General features: G+C 32.8%; 1 protein-coding gene across 5 annotated transcripts in view; it reads left to right on the top strand.

Moving 5' to 3' along the window:
- PDE7A (phosphodiesterase 7A) overlaps positions 1-21667 on the top strand; it is a 123544-nt gene that overhangs the window by 66775 nt on the left and 35102 nt on the right. For 3 of the 5 annotated variants that reach the window (XM_074278789.1, XM_074278790.1, XM_074278792.1), the window contains exons 2-3: positions 2479-2539; positions 13271-13354. In XM_074278789.1, the coding sequence (XP_074134890.1) occupies positions 2479-2539; positions 13271-13354 (145 nt within the window). The remainder of the gene's footprint in view (positions 1-2478; positions 2540-13270; positions 13355-21667) is intronic. The other 2 variants (XM_074278791.1, XM_074278793.1) reach the window with 1 other exon arrangement.

Below are 21667 nucleotides of genomic sequence, written 5' to 3'. Positions count from 1 at the left end.
ATTTGTGTTTTTTCTCATAAAACAGACCCTTAGTTTTATATATTAGTTCATTATTTTTCTTTTCAGTTTTATTAATCTTTCCTTTAATTTTCAGAATTTTTAATTTGGTATTTGAGATCTAAAATTTTCAAAGGAGTTCAGGTGATAAAAGATGCTTTTATGTAATCAGTGCAAGTAATAAGCAACTATTATTATGTCAGACACTGAATTTACTAATGTCCAGAGCAAGAAATAAGTGATTGCATAGCCCATGTGCTCTTTTTTTAGGATTATTTGAAGAAGGCCCATGATGGATTGGTTTGACTTCCCTGTGGAGAATTAAATAAGTTATCCATTTACTTTTACTTCAGTGGACATGGTGTACTTTATTCTATCTAAATGGTTAAAACAGATTTTTCTGAAAGACTTGATAATTGTCTTCTTTTTATGGATTGAGCAATAAAATTATACTTTTATTTTTTAAAAGGACAATTAAATTTGTCTAGCTGTTGTCCCAATTATTTATTTTATAAGATTTAAAGTTTGAAAAGAAGTTAAAAGAAATATATTATTCCCATACTAAAAATAACCCAACAAACTTAACTTGTTGTCTATATTGGTTAATCTTTATTCTCAACATTTTAAGTTCCTCCACAATCTTACCAAAAGCCTAACTTAAACATGATCTTTCAATTTAGGCTGTTTTGTGTGTTTCCAAATATCTTGCATATTTCTCTTTCTTTTCTATTATATGTAAACTGTTTTCCTAAATGTTGTTCATCCTTTCTTGTTTGTTTTATAAATACAGAAGTTTTCATAGTCTTTTAAAGTTTATAAAGCACTTTCCTCATGTAAGAAATGTTGATAGATTTCCCTAAACATTGCAGAGAAAGAGGAGGGATGAAACATCCTGTTAAGATATCTACAGCCAATCACTTTGTGATTCGAGAAATTGAATCAAACCACACAGTTTCTGATAAAGGTACCCAGGTCTAAAGCTGGCTAAACCCAGCTAAAGTCAAGAACAGAACACAGGTTTTTAGCAACTACGCATGCTTAATGAAGTTCATAGGTATTAATCGACACTCCTAAGGGTGGGATTAATTGTCATCTTTGAACATGGTTGTATGATCAGGAAAAGGGAACATATTTAGGAACAACATGTAAGGGATGGATAAAGAAAACTATAAACTGGGAGAGCTATGGTCAACCAGAACTCTAAAGGGAGGAGTAGGATAGAGTTTAAAAGCTTGTTTTCCTTTCTATATCAATTTGAACTTATTTGAAATGTATTAAAAGTTTAAACTACTTCACTCATTTTGAAGTTGTTTATTTACTGTGCCCTTTTTGAGGTTTAGAATTTTGTTCCTACAATAGCCCTATGAAGTAAATGGTGTAAGAATTACTATCGTAGATGAAGAAATTAAGATTTAAACATGCTCAAGGTTAAATGAATAAATAGAAGAATTTGTATTCCAATTTAGCCAGATCATCTGCTATTTCTCTAAAACCTACTTCTTAGAGGGCAGAGCCATCTTCAGTAGTCCTGATTTATATCTTGCCACTGGGCCCACATGGCTTTGGAAGAGAAAGTGAGACTGGTTGCACAGAACTCCCTCATTAAATTCAATTTACTTTCAAGTGATGTCATTACTTTCTTGATGCTATAGTGGTCTAGAATGGAAGACAAATACAGTTTCTCAGTGGGATCTTTGCTGATAGCCTTTGCCAAATCATATCTAAGATATTAATTGAAGTTGCATTTGAGAAAAATATAAAAATATTGTAGGTGGCATAGTAAATACTTCATGTTAGTCCCTGGACACTTCATTTAACCATATTTTGCTTTATATTGTTAACTTTTTTTTTTTAACTTTTCATGTGCTTGTCTAGAGATTATAATAAACTCATTGAAAATGAAGCTATTTTGTGCATTTTTATATTTTCCCTTAATTATAATGCTATTAAAATTTGATCCCATTGATGATTAGTTTATTATACATATTTTCCCTCTTACTAGATTATTAAAAACTTCTTAAATGTACAGAGATTATTACATCGTCCCATTTCTCTCTCCCTTTACATCTTTTTTTTTCCTTCTTTCCTCCTACTCTTCCTCCTTTTCTATTTTAAAATCAGAACTTGTATAATGCCTTTTATATATGTGTGTGTGTGTGTGTGTGTGTGTGTGTGTGTGTGTGTGTGTGTGTGTGTGTGTGTGTGTGTATATATATATATATATATATATATATATATATACATAAAGAAATTTTAATAGGTATTTTAGAGTTGAAAATATGAAAATAGACTACATTATTGTTTCTCAAGTAAATAATTCTCCATTCTGTTCCTATCAAGATACAGAGACATACTGGCCTGGATATACTATATTCTTATAAATTTCCTAAATAATAATAGTACATTCCTTTGTTTCATTATACATGCTAAATTCTGATGTGTGTATTAACATGTATTAAGAATGTTTTTATTGTTTTTCAGAGGCGGGGAGCAATTTCCTATGACAGTTCTGATCAAACTGCATTGTATATTCGTATGCTAGGTAAGATTTTTTTTCTTTTTAATTATCTAAGATATGATTTGAAGTTGCATTTGAGAAAAATAAAAAACATTGTAGGTGGCATAGTAAATAAAATGCTGGACTTCAAGTCCAGAAAAACTTAATTCATATCCTGCTTCTACTGTTTACCATCTATATAATTCTGAATAAAACATTTAACCTTTAATAGTTTCCTAATCCAAAAAATAAAAGTAATAATAGTACCTACCTCACAAGGTTATTGTGAGATTCAAATGAGATAATAGTGTGAAACATTTTGTAAACCTTTTAAGTATTGTATACATATGTTGTAGTAATAGTAGTCCTGGTTCTATTCTAGTCCTAGTCATAGTGTAGTATAATAGAATTCTAAGCTGCTGAAATGCAGATAGGCTAGTCTTGGGACTTTTCATATATCAATTTTGGTTTAACTTTGTCTAGAAGAGAAATAATGATTTGCTTATATGTCCTTAAATATGTTTGAAACATTTTTTAATGATCCGTATACAAAAACTGGCACATCAGTTAATATACATTTTATGCATGAACACCAATAGTATTCTCTGCTTGGTTTTCTATTAGTCACACGGAGATTACACTTACTTGAATGTGAATGAATGGCATTTAAAAAAAAACAAAACAATGATCCTCTACATAAAAAAAAAAATTATTTTGATCTAAAATTTTATTAGTATACATTAAATTATATTATATGATTATAGAAACTATGTAATTGAGATTTGAGTCTCAACTGGAAACTCAATAAAATAAAGAGAATGTAGTCTATTTTGATATTAAAATTATCTTAACCAAAAAAGAATGTTTCTCTAACATGTAGACATAATCAGTTTAGGAAAATTGAGTGTGAATTTCGGGAGATTTGAATGTTTTATTACTTTATTACAATATTGTTGATATTGTTCTTATAGAGCTCCTTTTTTAATTCTCCCCTGGGTATTTTAATACTGATTGTGAAAGGATGTAGAAATAATACTACTGTAATTGTGGTGAACGTGGGCCATTCCTCCTCAAAACCGGGAGTAAACAATATTCAAAAATGGGGAGAAATATAGAAGTAAAAAAGGAATGTTGTTTTGATCTTAAAGCTTTATGTCTTAATTCCTTTTTCTATCAATACTTCTAAAATCTGCACTTTTGGTGCAGATTTGGTATTAATTGGTATCAGTATTAATAATTGTATTATTAATATATATTAATAGATATAATAATATTATTAATTGGTATTAATAATCATTTAAGGTAATTGAATCTTATATATGTAAGGTACTTTAGTGATATTTATATTTATTATATATGGCCATTCCAGAACAGTTCAAACTGGGAGAAAAGGAAGTCTATTTTTAGCAAAATTTTACAAGAGGAATTTTCTTTGTCAGACCACACACACTAAGTTTTAAATTGGTCATATAGTCATTGTGTAGATATCATTAGGTATACATTCTAATAGGAAGAAAATAACCTTTAAATGAATGATTAAAATTTGTTGTTCAGTTCTTTTCTGTGTTTGAATCTTTATGACTCTTTTTAAGGTTTCTTGGTCTAGATAATGGAGTGCTTTGACATTCCTTTCTCCAGCTCATTTTATAGAAAAGGAAACTGAGGCAAAGAAGGTTAATTTTATAGAATTTACTTTTGTATACAGAAAATACATTTTTGAAGCTGTTTTGCTTCTCTATGTGAAATGAGCCCCAGCAAGGCCTCTGTAGTTAGGGGTACAGAAAGAATAAGTGATAAGTGCACTCAGTGACCAGTCTAGAGTAAAGTTGTAAAGACTGTTGAGAGGATTCTTGAAGAACATAATGATAAAAGTCCCTCTTCATTATTGAGCATTTTACAGTTTATTCTATGCATTCTTTACAACCACCATTCTCAGTAGGAATAGCATATTCCTATCCCTATTTTTCAGATGAAGAAATTGAAGTTCAACAAAATTAAGTGATATGCTTAACTTCACACAGCTGACTCTTAACAGGATTGCATTTTATATTTACATTTTGCAGCTTACATTTTTGAGGGGCTACTGTTATCACTGTACCAAACTCTGTGCTACTACACTATAAGTTGGAGGAGGAAGTGTTCACAAAAAGCATTCATAAAAGTATAGAGCCTAGAATAACAAAACTCTTCTCATAAAAATTTAAATGGGAAGAAAGTTCTTAAAATTGATTTTATATTTTGAAGAAAATCTAAAATTGAATAAATACTATAATGGTTGAATATTTTCCCCCCTTAGGAAAATGGGTAAATGCTTTTATAAACATACTATTATTATTCTTTCTGGATTGATTCTCAAAAAGTACAGAGTAAAATGTGCATTATAAAATCTTGGTTATGTGCAAATTTTGCCTTTGAAAGAAAAATTTTCTCTGTATAGTTAGTAGTACTGTAGCTCAGTTTTGTGTATTGTAGATGTTAGAAGTCACCAAACCTCAGAGCAACTGTTTGTGAATAAGCAAATAAAGTCAGTGAACCAAATTGTAAATGTTTATTAAACACCTATTAAATGCTAGGCATCACACTAATAAGTGCTGAAGATACTTAAAAAGGCAAAAAAGATTACCTATCCTCAAGAAGCTTAAAATTTGTTGTGGTTAAACAAAACTGTGTTGATGCTAGGAATCAAAGTGTTAGGGATTGATCTACTTTTTAATACAGTGAACACCAATACTTTTACTATAAAAACATTATTTAATCACTGAAATGGGAAAACTTTTATTTTTGGAAAATAACCTTTTCCCTTGGGTTTTCTGTAAGTTGTTTAACTTACTCTCAATCAACACCTTTAGATACAATGGAACAAAGAACAAAATACATATATTTGAGTAGATTTCATGTTGATTTTGTAGTCAATGAACATGTGTTTATTAAGTGCACATTATCTTAAGTGCTAAAGATACAAAGACAATAATAACAGTTCCTGCCCTCAAAGAGTTTATAGATTTTAATGGTGGACAGCATTTAAATACACACATATACATGCATGCACATAGAAACAGACATGTATATATACTTGCATATGCATATATATCACAAAATGACATTTATGTATCAGTATTTCAGAAACAAGGCACTAACATGGAAATGGGATGAATAACAAGAAAGGCAGCTTATAAAATGTTAGATTTGAGCTGAATTTTGAAGGGCAGGTGGGGAACCCCAGATAAAGAAGAAAAACTTTAGAAATATGGAGCATAGTGTATGAGAAATATGTAGGCCAGTATAGTTGGATTGTGGAATGCTTGCTGAAGAATAAAGTGTATATAAATGCCAAAAAAATCAAGGACAGGTAGTGAAGATTTTAAATGCCATAGAAAACATTTATATATGTTGTAGATTATTGGTAGCAACTGGAGCTTGTTGGGTGAAATGTGCAGACCTGTATTTTAGGAAAATAACTTTGGCAACTGAGTGGAGGATACATTAAACTAGGAAGAGATTGGAGGTGGGACAACAAACAAGAAAGTTATGGTATCTTAGACATGAGGTGTTGAGAGACTATACCATAGAATTGGTGTAGGGGTAAAGACAAGGGGACATATGAGAAAGGAGGGTAGAAATGACAACAGTTTTGGATATATGGGATGAATATGAGTTGGGTACTATAATGAAGATTATAACCTAGGTGATATAACCTAAAAAATTCAGAGACTTGAAAAACACTGGTGCCTTTGAGAGTAGCGTGGATGTTTGGAAGGAGGAATGGTTTGGGGATATTGATAATGAGTTCTCCTTTAGACATGTTGAGTTTGGGACATCCAGTTTAATGTGTTTAAAAGAAAAGACAGTTGGGAGTTCATGAGAGAAACTTGGATTGACTGGAAATCACCTGCAGAGAGCTGATAATTGAACCTATGAAAGCTGCTGAGATCAACAGGTGAGATACTGTAAAGGAAGATTATAAAAAAGTCCCAGAAACAAACCATAGTATAACTCAGAATTAATGCTCAAACAGATGATAGGAAAGCAAGGTGAGAATGGTAACAGTGAGAAGAGAAAATATCCAGGAGAGGATCAATAAGGACAAGTCTTCCACAGAAATCAAGAATGAGGGTTGGGTAATAAGAGATCATTTAATTTTGGACAGAGAAGTTGTCATTGAGTGAGGAGGTCAAAAGCCAGATTGTAGAGAGTTTGGAAGAAAGGAAGTGAATGCAACTACTATAAATAGCTTTTTCAATAAGTTTAATCATGAAAGAAGGGAAAAATTAAGGATCTACCAGGAATATATGATCTTCCTAGGGTTTTTGAAGAATGAGGAAGACAGAAATTTTTATAAACAAGAAGAAAGAAACCAGTAATTAGAGTTTAGGATCTTACCTCAAGGACTTTAAATTGTAATGAACGAAAAGAACAGGTACACAGATAGGAAGCCAAACCAGACTGATACGTTTTCCAAGTACAATATGCCCTTACCATCCATGTACCTTAGCAATTTATCTGCAATCCCTGGAATGTACTATTAATTTATGGTCTTGAGAATCCTTATGCTCTCATAAACTTCAGCTTAAGTGCCCTCCTTTCCACCTCTTCCTTGTCAACATTTCCTTTTTACTTTCTATTTCTCTTTCTCTTACTATACCCAAACTTACTTAAATTTTTTTTTTTGTGACTTGCCCCATGTTTGGTTCTGATTTTTTACCCAGAATCCCATTCTTTCATTAAGCTTCCTTATATCCTGTTTTGTGAGAAAAGATAGGGAGGGTGGGGGTTGAAATGAGAGGCAGTGAAGTGAATGACAGCAGGTATTTAGAGTAGTTACTTGCTCAGCCTTTCCCAGCTAATTTTTCTATCTGAGCTTCCCAGATGTCTTCAATGAAAGGATCCTCTTGATGTATAATTCTGTTTTGCCACCATCCATTTTTAATGGGAATCTTTTCAATAAGGCATGTCTTTCTGTAGATATTCCATTAGTGTAGCTACTCATTAGTCTGATCTTAAGACTCACTGATATCAAATTAGATTGAATTGGCCTTTTAAAGTTCTCTTATCTTTTATTCATTCTTTTGTGTGTTTATGAATGAAAATCTGAGGTCATGAATTTTATTGTTAACTCTTAAGTATTGTCTCTTATGTATTAATGTTCCTTTCCATAGCAATCTTACCTATATCATATTAACTGTTTTTTCTGGTAGATTGCCCAGCAAATCTCCTTAGGTAGTTTTACCCCCCTCTGCCTTATGTTCAGTTTAAAATCCTTTTGATTAGGCTTAAGTCTCTAGACTAATTAAAATATCTTCTTGGCCCTCCAAGATACTATAATAATGACCTATGGTGGTGGTGGTTATTTGTTGTTGAAGAGAACCAAAATAACATCACTATATTAGAGTCAAGTTGTAGTGTGTCTGATTGTGGCTGATCAGGACCAAACTCTGGTCCAGAAATCCAAGTGTAATCATTTGACAGCATCTACCTAATTAGCTGTCACTTATATTTTTTCTCCTCTCTCTAAATGAAGATCTTATCTTCAAGTACTGATAGTGATAAAAATACTACCAGTCTTTAGTTTCCTACTCAGGACTTTGTAATTTCTCAAGATGCTTTCTAAGGCCCTTTTGGTAGTATCATAGGATCATAGATTTAGGAATGTAAAGGGGTTTTTAAAAGTCATTCTAATTTATGCATTTTTTGCATGTGCCCCAAAAAGTGATTTGTTCATAGTCACATAGATAATAAGTGGCAGAACTTGCATTTGAGTTTAGGTCTTCTGACTTGAGATCCACTGCTTTTTGTGTACCTACTTCACTACATTGCTTCCTGCATGAATCATCAGAAGTGAGTGGTGATATTCAGACTTGACAAATCTTGGGAGGCTGTCCTTAATATATTAATATTTATGCTTAACTGTCTTTTGTTTATTGTTCCAGAATTCTATAAAATTACCTTGAAACAAAAATTCATGTACAAGGATGAATTAAGATGATTTCATAAGTTAAATTGTAAGGCATAACAAAAATATACACAATAATGATAAAGTCATTGACATTAAATTGCTTTTCATAGCTATATATTTCATCTCATATATGTGACCTAATTTTCAGTGTCTATCAAAAACTTGTTGCTATATTTATAGATAAAATTTTGAAATAGTGACCAGGTGAGTTATAGGAAGTAGATATTAAGGCTATACTTTCTCGAAGCCTAATATTGTGAATCATCCTTATCTTTGGATACAGGATCTATAGTTGTTTACTGAATTTCATGTAGCTTTCAGTCCATTTGAAAGATGGAAATTAGGCTGCTCAAAGCCCTTATCCAAGGCAGGAATTCCTATCCAGAAGAAGCTAGCCACACTTGCCAACATTTTTAGTAGGGTTTTTTTTTTTTTTAATTTATTTTATTTTATTTTTTCCTGAGACTGGGGTTAAGTGACTTGCCCAGGGACACACAGCTAGGAAGTGTTAAGTGTCTAAGACCACATTTGAACTCGGGTCCTCCTGAATTTAGGGTTGGTGCTCCATCCACTGCATCACCTAGCTACCCCACATTTTTAGAAGGTTTACCAGCCTAGCTAAAGTAGCAAAATACCCTGAAGGAGAGACAGGAGATAGCAAGTGTCAGGCAATTAAAACTACCTTGACTACTAGCTTCCTTGATCCCTAATAGAGATAGCCCAATACCCTGAGCTTTAGAATCTAGGAAACAGCAAGACCTAGACCACTAGCCTTGCTTTCAGTGTAAACCTCAGAGCCATTATCCTAGGAAGCAACCCTAGTGGAGATAGAGCCTCTCACTTGCTTCTGCAAAGCTGCCGAAAAATAGTTTTTGCTATCACAGTTGGCACAGTCAAATGGCTCAACATTAGAAATTAATGATTTTATTAATCTAAATGACAGTAAAGAATTAATGTTATTACTAAATACTTTGCCATCTGTTTTGCTCCAGTTTACAGCTGTAACTTCCTATATGTGTTGTTTCTGCCATTAGAATGTGAGCTCCATGAGAGCAGGGACTGTCTTACTTTTTGTATGTTTCTTTGCCTATCCTTCCTACTTTTCATATCACCATTACTTAGAACTTTACACAAAGTGCCTAATAATAGTGCTTTTAAAAAGTTTGTTCATTCATGCATACACAAATAACTACTTTTTAGAAATTCGTGAGTTTTAATGACGAGCAAAATAAAAGTCTGCAGAAAAGGAATATATATATATATATATATATATATATATATATATATATATATATATATATATATATATATATAAACAATAAATCTTTTCAGTGCTGTTAAGGATGAATTAGAGGGCTATTTCAGTAAATTAAATAGGTTGCAACAAAACCGTATGCCAGGTTAGAAATAGAAAACCAAAGTAATGTTTAGAGAAAAATAGCTGAAATACATTCAACAAAATTTATTAATTGACATGTATTATTAAAGTTGAGAGAAGAGTAAAAACTAATGACACTATTTTTGAATATAGAATTCTAATCTTGGTAGTGACAGAAAAAGGGATATCTATATAAAGAACATGTTTTAAAGGAAAGATGCTGGTGAGTGGTTACCTTCAGGCATTTGAAGGGCTATCATATGGAAGATGGAATGGTTTAGGCTTTCACATCACCAACAAGATGGTTGAATAGTTTACTTGCTATACCAAATTTTAAACCTCATTGAAAAGGGTCAACAGACATAGAGGAATTATAGTTGAATCTATAAGATAAAAAGACGGGAAACTCCCACCTCTGAATCTCCCTCCACTATTATGGGCACAACCTACTCTAGTGTTCTGACCAGCAGAACAGATTCCTTCATGGGAGAGGAGACTGAGAGGCAGAAGCTTGTAACTAAGGATTCTCCCATAGTAATGATAATGAATTTTTCTAACTCTTCAGAAAGCAACAGAGGTAGTCTTTATACCCAGTCACTGAAACCAAAGGGTGGGAATGACAAAGTGAAACTTTGGGGAAGGGCAGAAAAATTGCTATTGTTTTTAAAAACCAAAGGCCAGAAGGAACCAAGCCCCTAATAAGATATTTGAGGCCAATATTCTTTCCCAAGAAGTTACTTAGGGCATGGGTCTAGGACCAGATGATATCTTCAACATGAAGGGTTGTTCATGTTAAAGGGAAGAGGAGAACCCAGAGAGTGAGAAGTAATTCAAGAAAAAAGCTGAAATACCAGATCACTAGAAAAAGTCTAAATAAAAGGTCTAGCACATAGGCAGATAAGTCAGAGGACATCCTAAAAGTAGATCTCTATTGGTTTATCTGCCTGTATATTTGTATAAATTCTCCATTTGGGGGGCCATCTCCTTTATACAGCAACACAAACACCAAACCTTGTTGAAAAAATTCAATTATTGGGGCATCTAGTTGGCACAGTGGATAGACCACCAGCCCTTGAGACAAGAGGACCTGAGTTCAAATGCAGCCTCAGATACTTAACACTTTCTAGTTGTGTGACCCTAAACAAGTCAGTCATTTAACCTTAATTGCCTTGCAAAAAGCCAAAAGAAAAGAAAAGAAAAAATTCAACTGACTCAATTTTTGATATATCAGAAATGTTAGAATGATAAGGTGCTTACAAATTTATATTCTTATCAACAAATGTATTCTGAATGTGTTTTATCCTTTAAAATGCTTATTGATTGAAAAACTATGAAATTTATTATTTGACTCTATAAAAGAGGACTGATTAGATGTTGTAAAATTACCTATGCAATATCTGGTAAATAAAAACTATTTAAAAGAATAATCTAAGTTTCAGTCTCCTCACCTATGAAATATTGATGATAGCCCCATACCTGTGGAGTTACTGCAGGCCTCAAATGAGGCATCGTTTTTGTAAATTTTAAGTTATTCTGTAAATGGGAACTGTTATTATTATGGGAACTATTATTTTTTTTTAAGATTCCCCCCCCCCCCGAGGTTTGGGTTAAGTAATAGAATTTGTGTTATAACTTGTTTTCTTTCCCTTGTCCCCCCTCTTCTCTCCCTGCAGCTAAGACTTTCTCTTAGTACTCAGTATTGAAAATATTTACTATCAGATATCTGACCCTTTAAAAAATTTTTTCCTTAAAAAGTTATCTGGCAAGAAAAAAAAAAAGACTCTAGACTAGTAATGTTGGAGTTTATTCTTTTAGTAGTCTGTATTGTTGGTTGGCTAAAATTTGCCCCTCCTAAACTTTAGGTAATCGTATTAATGCCTAGTATCTATTAATATGTAATCACTTCTTTTTGTTTGTTTGTTTTTTTTGCTGCAAAGTTATGTTGGGAAGTGGACAAAACTCTGGTGCTTTAGTTTTATACCAAGCCCATACCAGGTGTTTGCTTTTTGGGGGTTGGAAAAGTCATAAAACTTAAGAAAGATGTTACTATTGAGTTAGAGCAGTTTGTCTTGGTGAAGGCAATACTTGAACTAATGAAATTATGTATCCTTGATTTATAGATATTAAACATTCAAGTATAAGTGCCAGTCAAACCTGATGAGATGCTAACTTTCCTTCTATAATTATCAAGTCCTTTTTAAGATGTTTATGTGTATTGTAAAACACAAATTAAATATTTAATTTGTTTACTTAAGTTAGAAAATGTTCATTTAAGTTTTGACGGCTTTCTTTTTGTAAATTTTAATCCATTCTAATTCTAAAATGAGCCATTCATTACACTCATAAATCTTGTAGATGTAAGAGAAGTTAGACTTATTCTAATTTAGTACTTTCATTTTAAAGATAAGGAACCTGATTTAATAGTTATGTGTGAGAATTCTGTGAAAATATAATCATAACAATTACCTAGGACATAAAAGTTTGAGATCCGTACTACTTTAAGAATGATGTTTTTTAAAAAGTAAATTGATTTTTCACTAACCTATAACAAAATTAATTTGTATTTCTAAGGGGCTTACCTCAGTATTTGGAATTATTATAGGAGGTTATTATGAAGTAAAGAATTGACTTCAACTCACCAAAATCAGTTTCATTACTTTAAACATACTTCCTGATAAACAGAAAAAAAAATTCCTATTTATTATATTCACTGTAGTAATAAGTAGAATCACAAAAAGTACTTTTTCTCCCTTGTGATGTGTGAAATTTTACTTCTGTTAGATTTAAAAGTCAAGAAATTTTTAAAGCTGATTTGTATTTTCTTTCTTGTTCAGATCAGTCATATGAAGGAATTTAATACCTCTAGAATGCTAAAATTATTAAATGCTTCAAAATAGAACTGATACACATGATATGTATTCAACATTTTTTGTGTCTTATACAAACTCACTAAAATACCAAGTTAATTTATCAAAGTAGCAGATAAATTATTTAATATTAAAACACAACTCATATATTGTCCTTAAATCTTGGGTTTATTGAAGTGAAATTTTCTTTGCTAACCACGTTTTTTTGAAATTTAACAATTTGCATTTGTTTAGGTGGATTTGGATTTTTGTTGTAGATTTCAGAAGCACTCTCTGTGCTCATTGCATAGAAATAGGTTATCCATTTGTGTTCATCTCCTTTAAGATATCATACTTTAAGATAAATAATAAACTGGGTTTTTTTTTTTCATAATAGAAAAGTCACAATAGACTGTCCTTAGAAATGAGTACTATCAATGTTTAGTTACTTGATCCATAGATAACATAAGTAGTAGATGAGATGTATAGATCACTAATTTTGAGGCTGCTGTGGAGTATTGCTGACAGCAACTTCTTTTCATTTGTGTATTTATCTCTACAGTCTTCCAAGCTTGTATTTTATTCTTGACCCTATCTAGGAGATGTACGAGTAAGGAGTCGGGCAGGATTTGAATCAGAAAGAAGAGGTTCTCATCCATACATTGATTTTCGTATTTTTCACTGTAAGTATTAGCAGTTGCTAATCAGCAGCTAATTAGCATATCTCATTGAGGCTTTTTTTTTTTCTTAAGTAGAAATTTTAACTTATTTCAGTGACATAAATTGCAAATTTGCAAAGAATTAATATCCTTATGTTAGGATATTTTTAAAAATAACAAAATATGGTAGAAATAGCTTTTCAGTTCTTAGTAGAAAGGGATTGAAGATTCTAATTAAAGAATCAAAATGAATTTTGATGATTTTATGTGGATTTATTTTGAATCCTGTGATTTTGCTGAAGTTATTTAGTTGCCTCTGTAAGGTTCTTGGAGTATAACATATTTACCAATAATGGTGCAATTTCTTATTTGTAAACTTAAAGAAATTAGATTAAATGAATCTTTAAGGGCCTAATCTTCAATACTGAATGCTATTAATTTATTTATCTATCTGTCTATTTTTTAATGTTTTTTGCTGAGGCATTTGGGATTAAGTGACTTGCCCAGGATCACACAGCTAGGAACTATTAAGTGTCGAGGTTGGATTTGAACTCAGGTCCTCCTGACTTCAGGCCTGGTACTCTATCTACTGCGCCATCTAGCTATCCCATGTTATTTATTTTTACAGACATTTATTATACATAGGTATCAGTCATCAAGTATTTATTAAATGCTTATTCTGTATCAGTTAATATTCTAGATGCTAAGAATACAAATAAGCTCACTGAGGGAACAGATTGCCTCAATTCTTACCTATTCAAATGTATGTTTAAAGGTATGTTAAATGTTCAACAAAACTTAAAATGTGCTTTTTTGAACTCAACTAGCTTATTAAAACTAGTTGCATATAATATATGTAAATGTCTAGTTATTTCTGAATGGTTTATTGACTGAATTTTGTAAGCAATGATGGATTCAAACAAAGTTTGAAGGTATTTTCAAAACAGAAGCATAGGTATAATGCTTCAGCCCTTTGAGAACTTTCTTTAAAATGAAGTCATTTAAATCTTACATTGCTAGGTAATTTTTTGAGAAAAGTTTCTTGTTACTTTTAAGAAAGTATAGGGACCCATGAAATCGAAGACTGGACCTTATATAAATTACCTAAGAGAGAGTACCTGCCTCTTGATCTTGTGTAAACAAAGTGCATGAGGAAGGCTGTGGAGACTGCATAGATGCTGTTTCACCAGCTGCATAGTCAGTGAGAGTCTCTTGGGCTTACAAGAATCTAAAAGTCTGTAGCTAGCTTCTGCTAACCCTCTCAGCCTCATTTTCTTCAGCTGCCCACTCGTGTGATGGAGTCTGATGAAAGACAATGCTATAAAGGAATGTGCTGTTAGGCCTTCTTACCTTGTGAAAAATAAACCTCAGTTTTCAGCCTTTTTGCTCATTATTTTCTACTCTTAAGTGCAGGGACTAGTTCTTAACCCTTGGAGAAGATAAGCCACAGGGATGCAGGCTAGGTTTTCCAGCTAGTGTAGCATTCATTGGATTGATCAAGGAGTGATCTTTGGGAGTAAATTTCATATCAACAAAATTTGAAACAAGTACCTATTTGGCAGAGGTGCTTCCTTTGGACATGAACTTGGTAGAAATGACGCTCTGTAGGCACTGACCTTAGTTATGAGCTTAATTCCATACTCATCCCCAAGTGGCATAAGGGAGATCAAAACGCCAAGACTTTTTTTTGGGAGAGCGATATTTGTACATTTGCTCTTGCTCTATCTTTTCAGGAAATATCTAGTTGTAGAAGTCAGTGTTAAAAAGTGAGATTTGTCTGCCAAGATATGATACACAGAGACATTACCAATCAGCTAGATTTTTAATAAGAAATTTATTGGAAACCAACAAAGGCAAAATATAATAAAGTAGTTACAATCCAGATCTCAATTACAGTGATGACAATGACAGTACCACTACCATCACCTATTACCACTACAACTATACTATTACTACTGTTGATAACTAGTATTTCTGAGTGCTTTAAAGCACTTTTACAACCCTAGAAGATGCTATTTTATCCTATTTTATAAGTGAGGATACTGAGGAGGACTAGTAGGTTTCTGAGGAAGGGTTTGAATTCAGGGCTTCCTTTTCCAGGTCCAGAATTCTTTCTACCATCCAGTAGATGTCTACTTCAAAAAGACTTGGAAAAAAGCATCAGAAGATCACCTGATGAGGAAATCTAAAGGGGGGGAGAGGAGAGAATGACACTCAATTCATTTTTTCAGAGCAGCTCAACATAAGGAAATAGATCTCTGGAACTGGTGATTACATCTGTCCAGAAGAGCAGCTAGATATTCTGCATAGAAATTGAATCAAGGTCTGCATCTGTGCATTAGAGCCAATCTAGTGGGGATAGACCTGCCTATTACCTTCAGAACAGGAGGAAATGGTGCTGGTTGGTAACTAGTATTCTAAAGCTGTGTCACAGATCCAGTACAGACTGAAAAAAGGATTTTTCCCCCAGATTGGTGGTCTAGAGCAAGAAATAGCCCTCAGCCCAAAGCTACTAGACAAGGAGCCAAAACAGAAGTAACTGCAGCCTTGTTTTGGACCTCCAAGGTGAGGTCTCCAATTTAGCTCCCATCCTAGTCTGAAACCTATAGAAACCTTCTGGCCAGCTGATAGATAGTGGCAGTAGTCTAATGGAGCTCCAAACAGGAGCAAGCCCCCACAGTTTTACCTGATCCCAAGTCGAATCTACAGAATTCAGACCAGGAGGGCAATTTTACTTTGGATCTGAAAGTTTGGAGTACACTCAGAGTTTATAGTCTTAAGCTGCTCTTGGAGATATTTTAAGATTCAAGATAATAGAAAATAGATCCAAGTAAAGCCTAGACAATCGTTCTAGAAGTATGCAAAGTCTTAAGGAAGTGAGGTTGGATGAAATTAGTAAATAAAAAAAAGAACTTCATCATAAAGAACTCTTAGGTGACAAGGAGGTAAACAAAAAACTAGTCCAAAAGATGATTTCAGAACCATGGCTCCAGAACATCTCCAAGCAAAGCTTCAAAGACAGATATGACAAATTGGACATAAATCCAACTAGAATTACTATGAAAATGAAGAAAGAAACTTACTTAAAATGATTTTGTAAATGAAATAATTCATAGAAAAAAGAACTGGAAACTGTAGAAGAAAGACATGGAAGTTGAAGTAAATTAGAAGAAGTATAAAACCTTGCAAAAATAGATTCTTTGGAAATTAAGGATCAAACAAATGAATGGCACCATGAGATAGCAAGAAATATTAGAAGACTTTAAAAAAAAAAGGATACAGGATTTCATCAAATATAACTGATATGGAAAACAGATCAAGGAGGGATAATTACATAATTATAATAAGAAAAATATTTTGGGCACTAAAATTCAAGAAATCAGGAAACAAAACTATCTAGATCTGTTAGAAGGCAAAACAAAATTCTTTGGTTACCTGCTGAAAGATATTCCAAAATAAAAACTTCCAGTAACTTTATAGCCAAAACCCGGAGTTCGAGATAACAAAAAAATATATGTGTGTGTGTGTGTGTGTGTGTGTGTGTGTGTGTGTGTGTGTGTGTGTGTGTGTGTGTGTGTGTGTGTGTATATATACTGCAAGAAACCAGAAAGTATTTCAGCAACAAAAAGCCATGATCAGTATCACTCAAGATATAACTATCACCATCTTTGAAAAAAAAAAAAAGATCTTGAAATATGATATTCCACAAAGCAAAAGATAAATGTTGTTCTTTGCATATTTATCTCCTCATTTATCAAGAAGATCAAAGATTAGGTAACAGGTGGTTTCTGGTCTCTTTTGTCTCTTGAAGACAATTGATTTTCTTTAATTAAACTTACTTAGAAAATGGTAATAGTACCAATGTATATTGTTTTATTCATTTTTCAGTAGTTTGTTACCTTAAAACTTTTAATGGCAAGTCATTCTCATTTTTATGCTTATGTTCTAATTTGATGATGATTTTGTTCATGTTGATTTAGAAATGACTCATAATAGCTATTTACTGTCAGTTAAATTTTTTATCATTTTTATTTTTAAATGATGTTTTAGTTAGTTTTCACCATGTTCTCTATTTACTGATTTATATCTTGAAAAAAAGTATCCTCAAGAGCCATTGACCTCTTTTATCTAAGACTGAGTACTATTTTTTAGCATATATTTTTATCATCTTCTCTTTCTTTCCTATGCACTGAATTCAGTTTCAGAGTATTAAGCTGATTTCATTTGAGGCATCTTAATTGAGTTCATCAATTTTCTGCCACCTTACTGGTAGCATCAGATATTGGTATATAGTCTCAGTTTCTTTCCTATTGATCTTATATGTTCTTATAATGAATATGAAAATATAAGCTGGCCAAATACCCCAAGAAAAGTTGCTTCTTTTTGCCCTCTAAAACACCATAAAGCTCATTTATTGTGCCACAATTCCCTTTTATTGTCCTGACTCAAGTTTCCCTAATTGTTCTGCCTCATTCCCTTTAGTTGCAAACCCCCATCTCCGGCTCATTAAGACTGATATAACTCAGGGCTACTAACTCTAGGTTATAAATTGTCAGTGTGTAAACTCAAGATACCACTTCCTTTTTCATCTTTTGGTTTTATATATAACAAATATGTCAATAAAAGAGTGGAGGAAGGAGGATGAAGTACAATAAGGCTGATGATACTTGCACCTGAATAATCATCCTAACTCAAAAGCTTAGATGACTATCTCTTTCACTCTCAAATGTCATAATGCCTTCTAAGCTATCTGTTATTTATGGCTTGCATGTTTTATACACACACAGACACACACACACACACACACGTACGTGTTACCTTCATTGACACTTGAAGGTAGAGACTTTGATTTTTGTCTTTGTATAAACTCATAGTCTTTCACTATCTCTACATAAGCTATGTTAAGAGCTTATATTTCAGCAGTTTTGTCTTTTGAGAATCCAGAGTTTTAATTTATGGTCTTAAGACTTGTTCCTAGTACATATTGTTAATTCACTAAAGCTTAGGTGGATATTAAATTGCTTACTATTATCATATATCTAACTCTTATTTTAGAATAGAATAACTTATTAATAATACTTATATTTAAAATGATCCATGATTTCACTAATGTGGGTAGGTGTTAGCTAATACAGATTAGTAGCTATATGTAACAGTTGGTCTTAGATGAATAAACTTTAAAGACAGAAATGTAAAGAAAAACAATTACTTTGCGGGGGTGGGGGGAGACTCTAGTCTCTACTTTCTGGTGATTTACAACCCCTTTTTAAGACTAGGTTGGTCCTGGGTCATCAGTGTCTATTACTGGACATGTATCTAAAATCTTTGCATCTTGGTAGCAGCCTGCCTTAATTTGAGCTCTATCATTAAATGTTTGTTGGGAAAGCTGAGTGTCACTTAATGCCATAATGAATCTTTAGAACAAAACTTAGGCATTTAAAGCCTTTTAAAAGCTCAAATAGCTTACTTTAAAATCAGTTAATTGAAAAAATTAAATACTGTGTGTTAGGTGCTTGTTTGGTGCTGTAAAATGAAGAGTGAAATAATGCCAAATTTTAGCCAAAATGGTTCTTCAGTATTCTTTCACCTTCAAGTCTTTCTTTGTATAGGTGGTCCCACTTATCTAGAAAGCACTCTTTCCCCATCTTTTCTCTTAACTTGAAGGTTCAAGTTGGGTACTTTCTCCTTTGGGAAGTCTTTACTGATTTCTCTGCTTGGTTAATGCTATTTTCCACATCAAATTATCTTGTATTTATTTGTCTTTATGTACATTTAATATACATTTAAGAGCATCTGTAGGTAAGGGTCTGATTCTCATTAGCCATTAATAGGCCTTAGGCCAAGGCCCATTTGATCATCGTTTGGGTCCTGATTGACTCAGCTTTGGCCAGAAATCCTCAAGGTTTTCCCCTCTGTTTCATTCATTTTTTTTAACTTCCTTTCTTCTCTCCTTCCCTCCCTCAATTGCTACTTAGGTGGCAGGGCAGCCTCAGTCAAACTGAGATTTAGCTTAAAAAGGCTGAAGTCTCCCACTGCATGTAGGGCCATCTCCAGTTGTTTTGATCTTTATCTTTTCATTGAATCCAGATGGCTTTGGAGGGGAAGGTGAGGCAGATGACCTTGAACAGCTAGCTCTTTCTCACTGACATCCAATTCACTTGCATATCATACCATCACCTCCCTGATGCCATGGTCCTTTTTGAGAGTGAAAGACAAACAATAACTATTTATATATTGTCTTTATCATTCCCTGTGGAATATTAAGTACCTGGAAGACCAAAACTGTTGGTTTGGGGTTTTTTTGTTTTTTGTTTTTTTTAATTGTCTTCTCAAAAAGTAGTGTTTTGTACACAGCAAGTACTTATTGAATTGAGAAAGATAACAGTAATTTGTTCACTTTGCCATACTATTTTTACTTGTTGGGATGGATTATTTAATAAAGATGTGATTTAAAACTAACTTATAATTTAAAATAATTTAGTCTGAAAGAAGCTGAGTTTTAAAATAAATTTTATGCAGTTGAAAGTCATGTTTTTAGTAATGTTACTTCTCAGGCAATAGTATAGGATCTTAATAACATTAGCAACAGAAATGATCCTGGGTTTTGTGAAATAAATGGAAATTTAAGTACTAATTGTTAGGAGAAAAGAGTGGCAAATTGAAGGAGGGTAACTTTTTAGCAAAAAGCAATTTGAGTAAATCAAAGAGTAAAAGTGAAAAGAGAAAAATAGTGTTGGTTATTGATTCTGTGCTCGATTGTTGAGGCAATTGTCAAATTGATAACAGAAAAGTCCACTTTTTTCTTTTAATGCATTTATATACAAGATATATAAAAGAATCTCCAAAGCCTTGATGAAAATGATTGACTTAACCATTACCACATGATTTATGTAAGTACAAATAATACTGTCAAAAGTGACAAAAGATGAATAGATGATGTTGGAGTGTGCAAAAATAGTAACACTAATATCTGCTAAGTGAAACTGAATTGACCCAGCCATTCTGGAAAGCCATAAAATTGTGTTTAAAATAATATTCACAGTGAAAGTTGTTGAGGTAAAAAAGAACTAGGAGCAAAGTAGTACTCATTGATTGGGACTTGGCTATAAATCAATTTTGGTATGTGAGTATACGGGAATTATTAAATGACTCCAACTTGGTAAATAATGGGATATTAAGTCAGCAGAGAAGCATATGGTAGTGCTTCTATGAAAAAGTGTAAAGCAGTGAAGTAACCAGAACAAGGAAAACAGTATGTTCAGTTGCTATAACCTTGAAGGCAGGAACTGTTTTTCACTTTTGTGTTTGTATTCCCAGTTATTAGCACCATACCTTACTTCTTAGTAAAATATTTAGTAAGTGCTTGTCAATCTATTAAAGAAATTGAGGCACAATACCCTTTGATCCAGCAGTGATACTACTGGGCTTTTATCCCAAAGAGATCTTAAAGAAGGAAAAGGGACCTGTATGTGCAAGAATGTTTGTGGCAGTCCTCTTTGTAGTGGCCAGAAACTGGAAACTGGAAACCCATCAATTGAAGAATGGCTGAATAAATTGTGGTATATGAATAGTATGGAATATTATTGTTCTGTAAGAAATGACCAGCAGGATGATTTCAGAAAGGCCTGAAGAGACTTACATGAACTGATGCTGAATGAAATGAGCAGGACCAGAAGATCGTTATATACTTCAGCAATACTATATGATGATCAATTCTGATGGACGTGGCCCTCTCCATCAATGAGATGAACCAAATTAGTTCCAATAGAGCAGTAATAAATTGAACCAGCTACACCCAGTGAAAGAACTCTGGGAGATGACTATGAACCACTACATAGAATTCTAAATCCCTCTATTTTTGTCCACCTGCATTTTTTATTTCTTTCACAGGCTAATTGAACATTATTTCAAAATCCAATTCTTTTTTGTACAACAAAATAACCGTATGGACATGTATACATATATTGTATTTAACTTATACTTTAACGTATTTAACATGTATTGGCCAACCTGCCATCTCGGGAAAGGGGTGGGGGGAAGGAGGGGAAAAGTTGGAACAAAAGATTTTGCAGTTGTCAATGCTGAAAAATTATCCATGCATATATCTTATAAATGAAAAGCTATAATAAAAAGAAATTGAGGCACAGAGAAATTAAAGACTTTCTTGGAGTCATAGAGCTAATAAATATCAGAACTGGTAGTTGAACTCTGTTCTGTTGACTGAATCATGATCTTAACATCCATATAGGACTTTTTAGGTTTTTGAGTGTTTTACATATATTATTTCGTTTCATCCTCATTTGAATCTTGTGAGGTATATGTAATTGCAATCATCCC

The sequence above is a fragment of the Sminthopsis crassicaudata genome, chromosome 1 (genome assembly GCF_048593235.1).
Source record: "Sminthopsis crassicaudata isolate SCR6 chromosome 1, ASM4859323v1, whole genome shotgun sequence".
Classification (NCBI taxonomy): domain Eukaryota; kingdom Metazoa; phylum Chordata; class Mammalia; order Dasyuromorphia; family Dasyuridae; genus Sminthopsis; species Sminthopsis crassicaudata.
The sequence above is the reverse complement of the archived record's forward strand: the minus strand, read 5'-3'. Positions and strand labels throughout refer to the sequence as shown.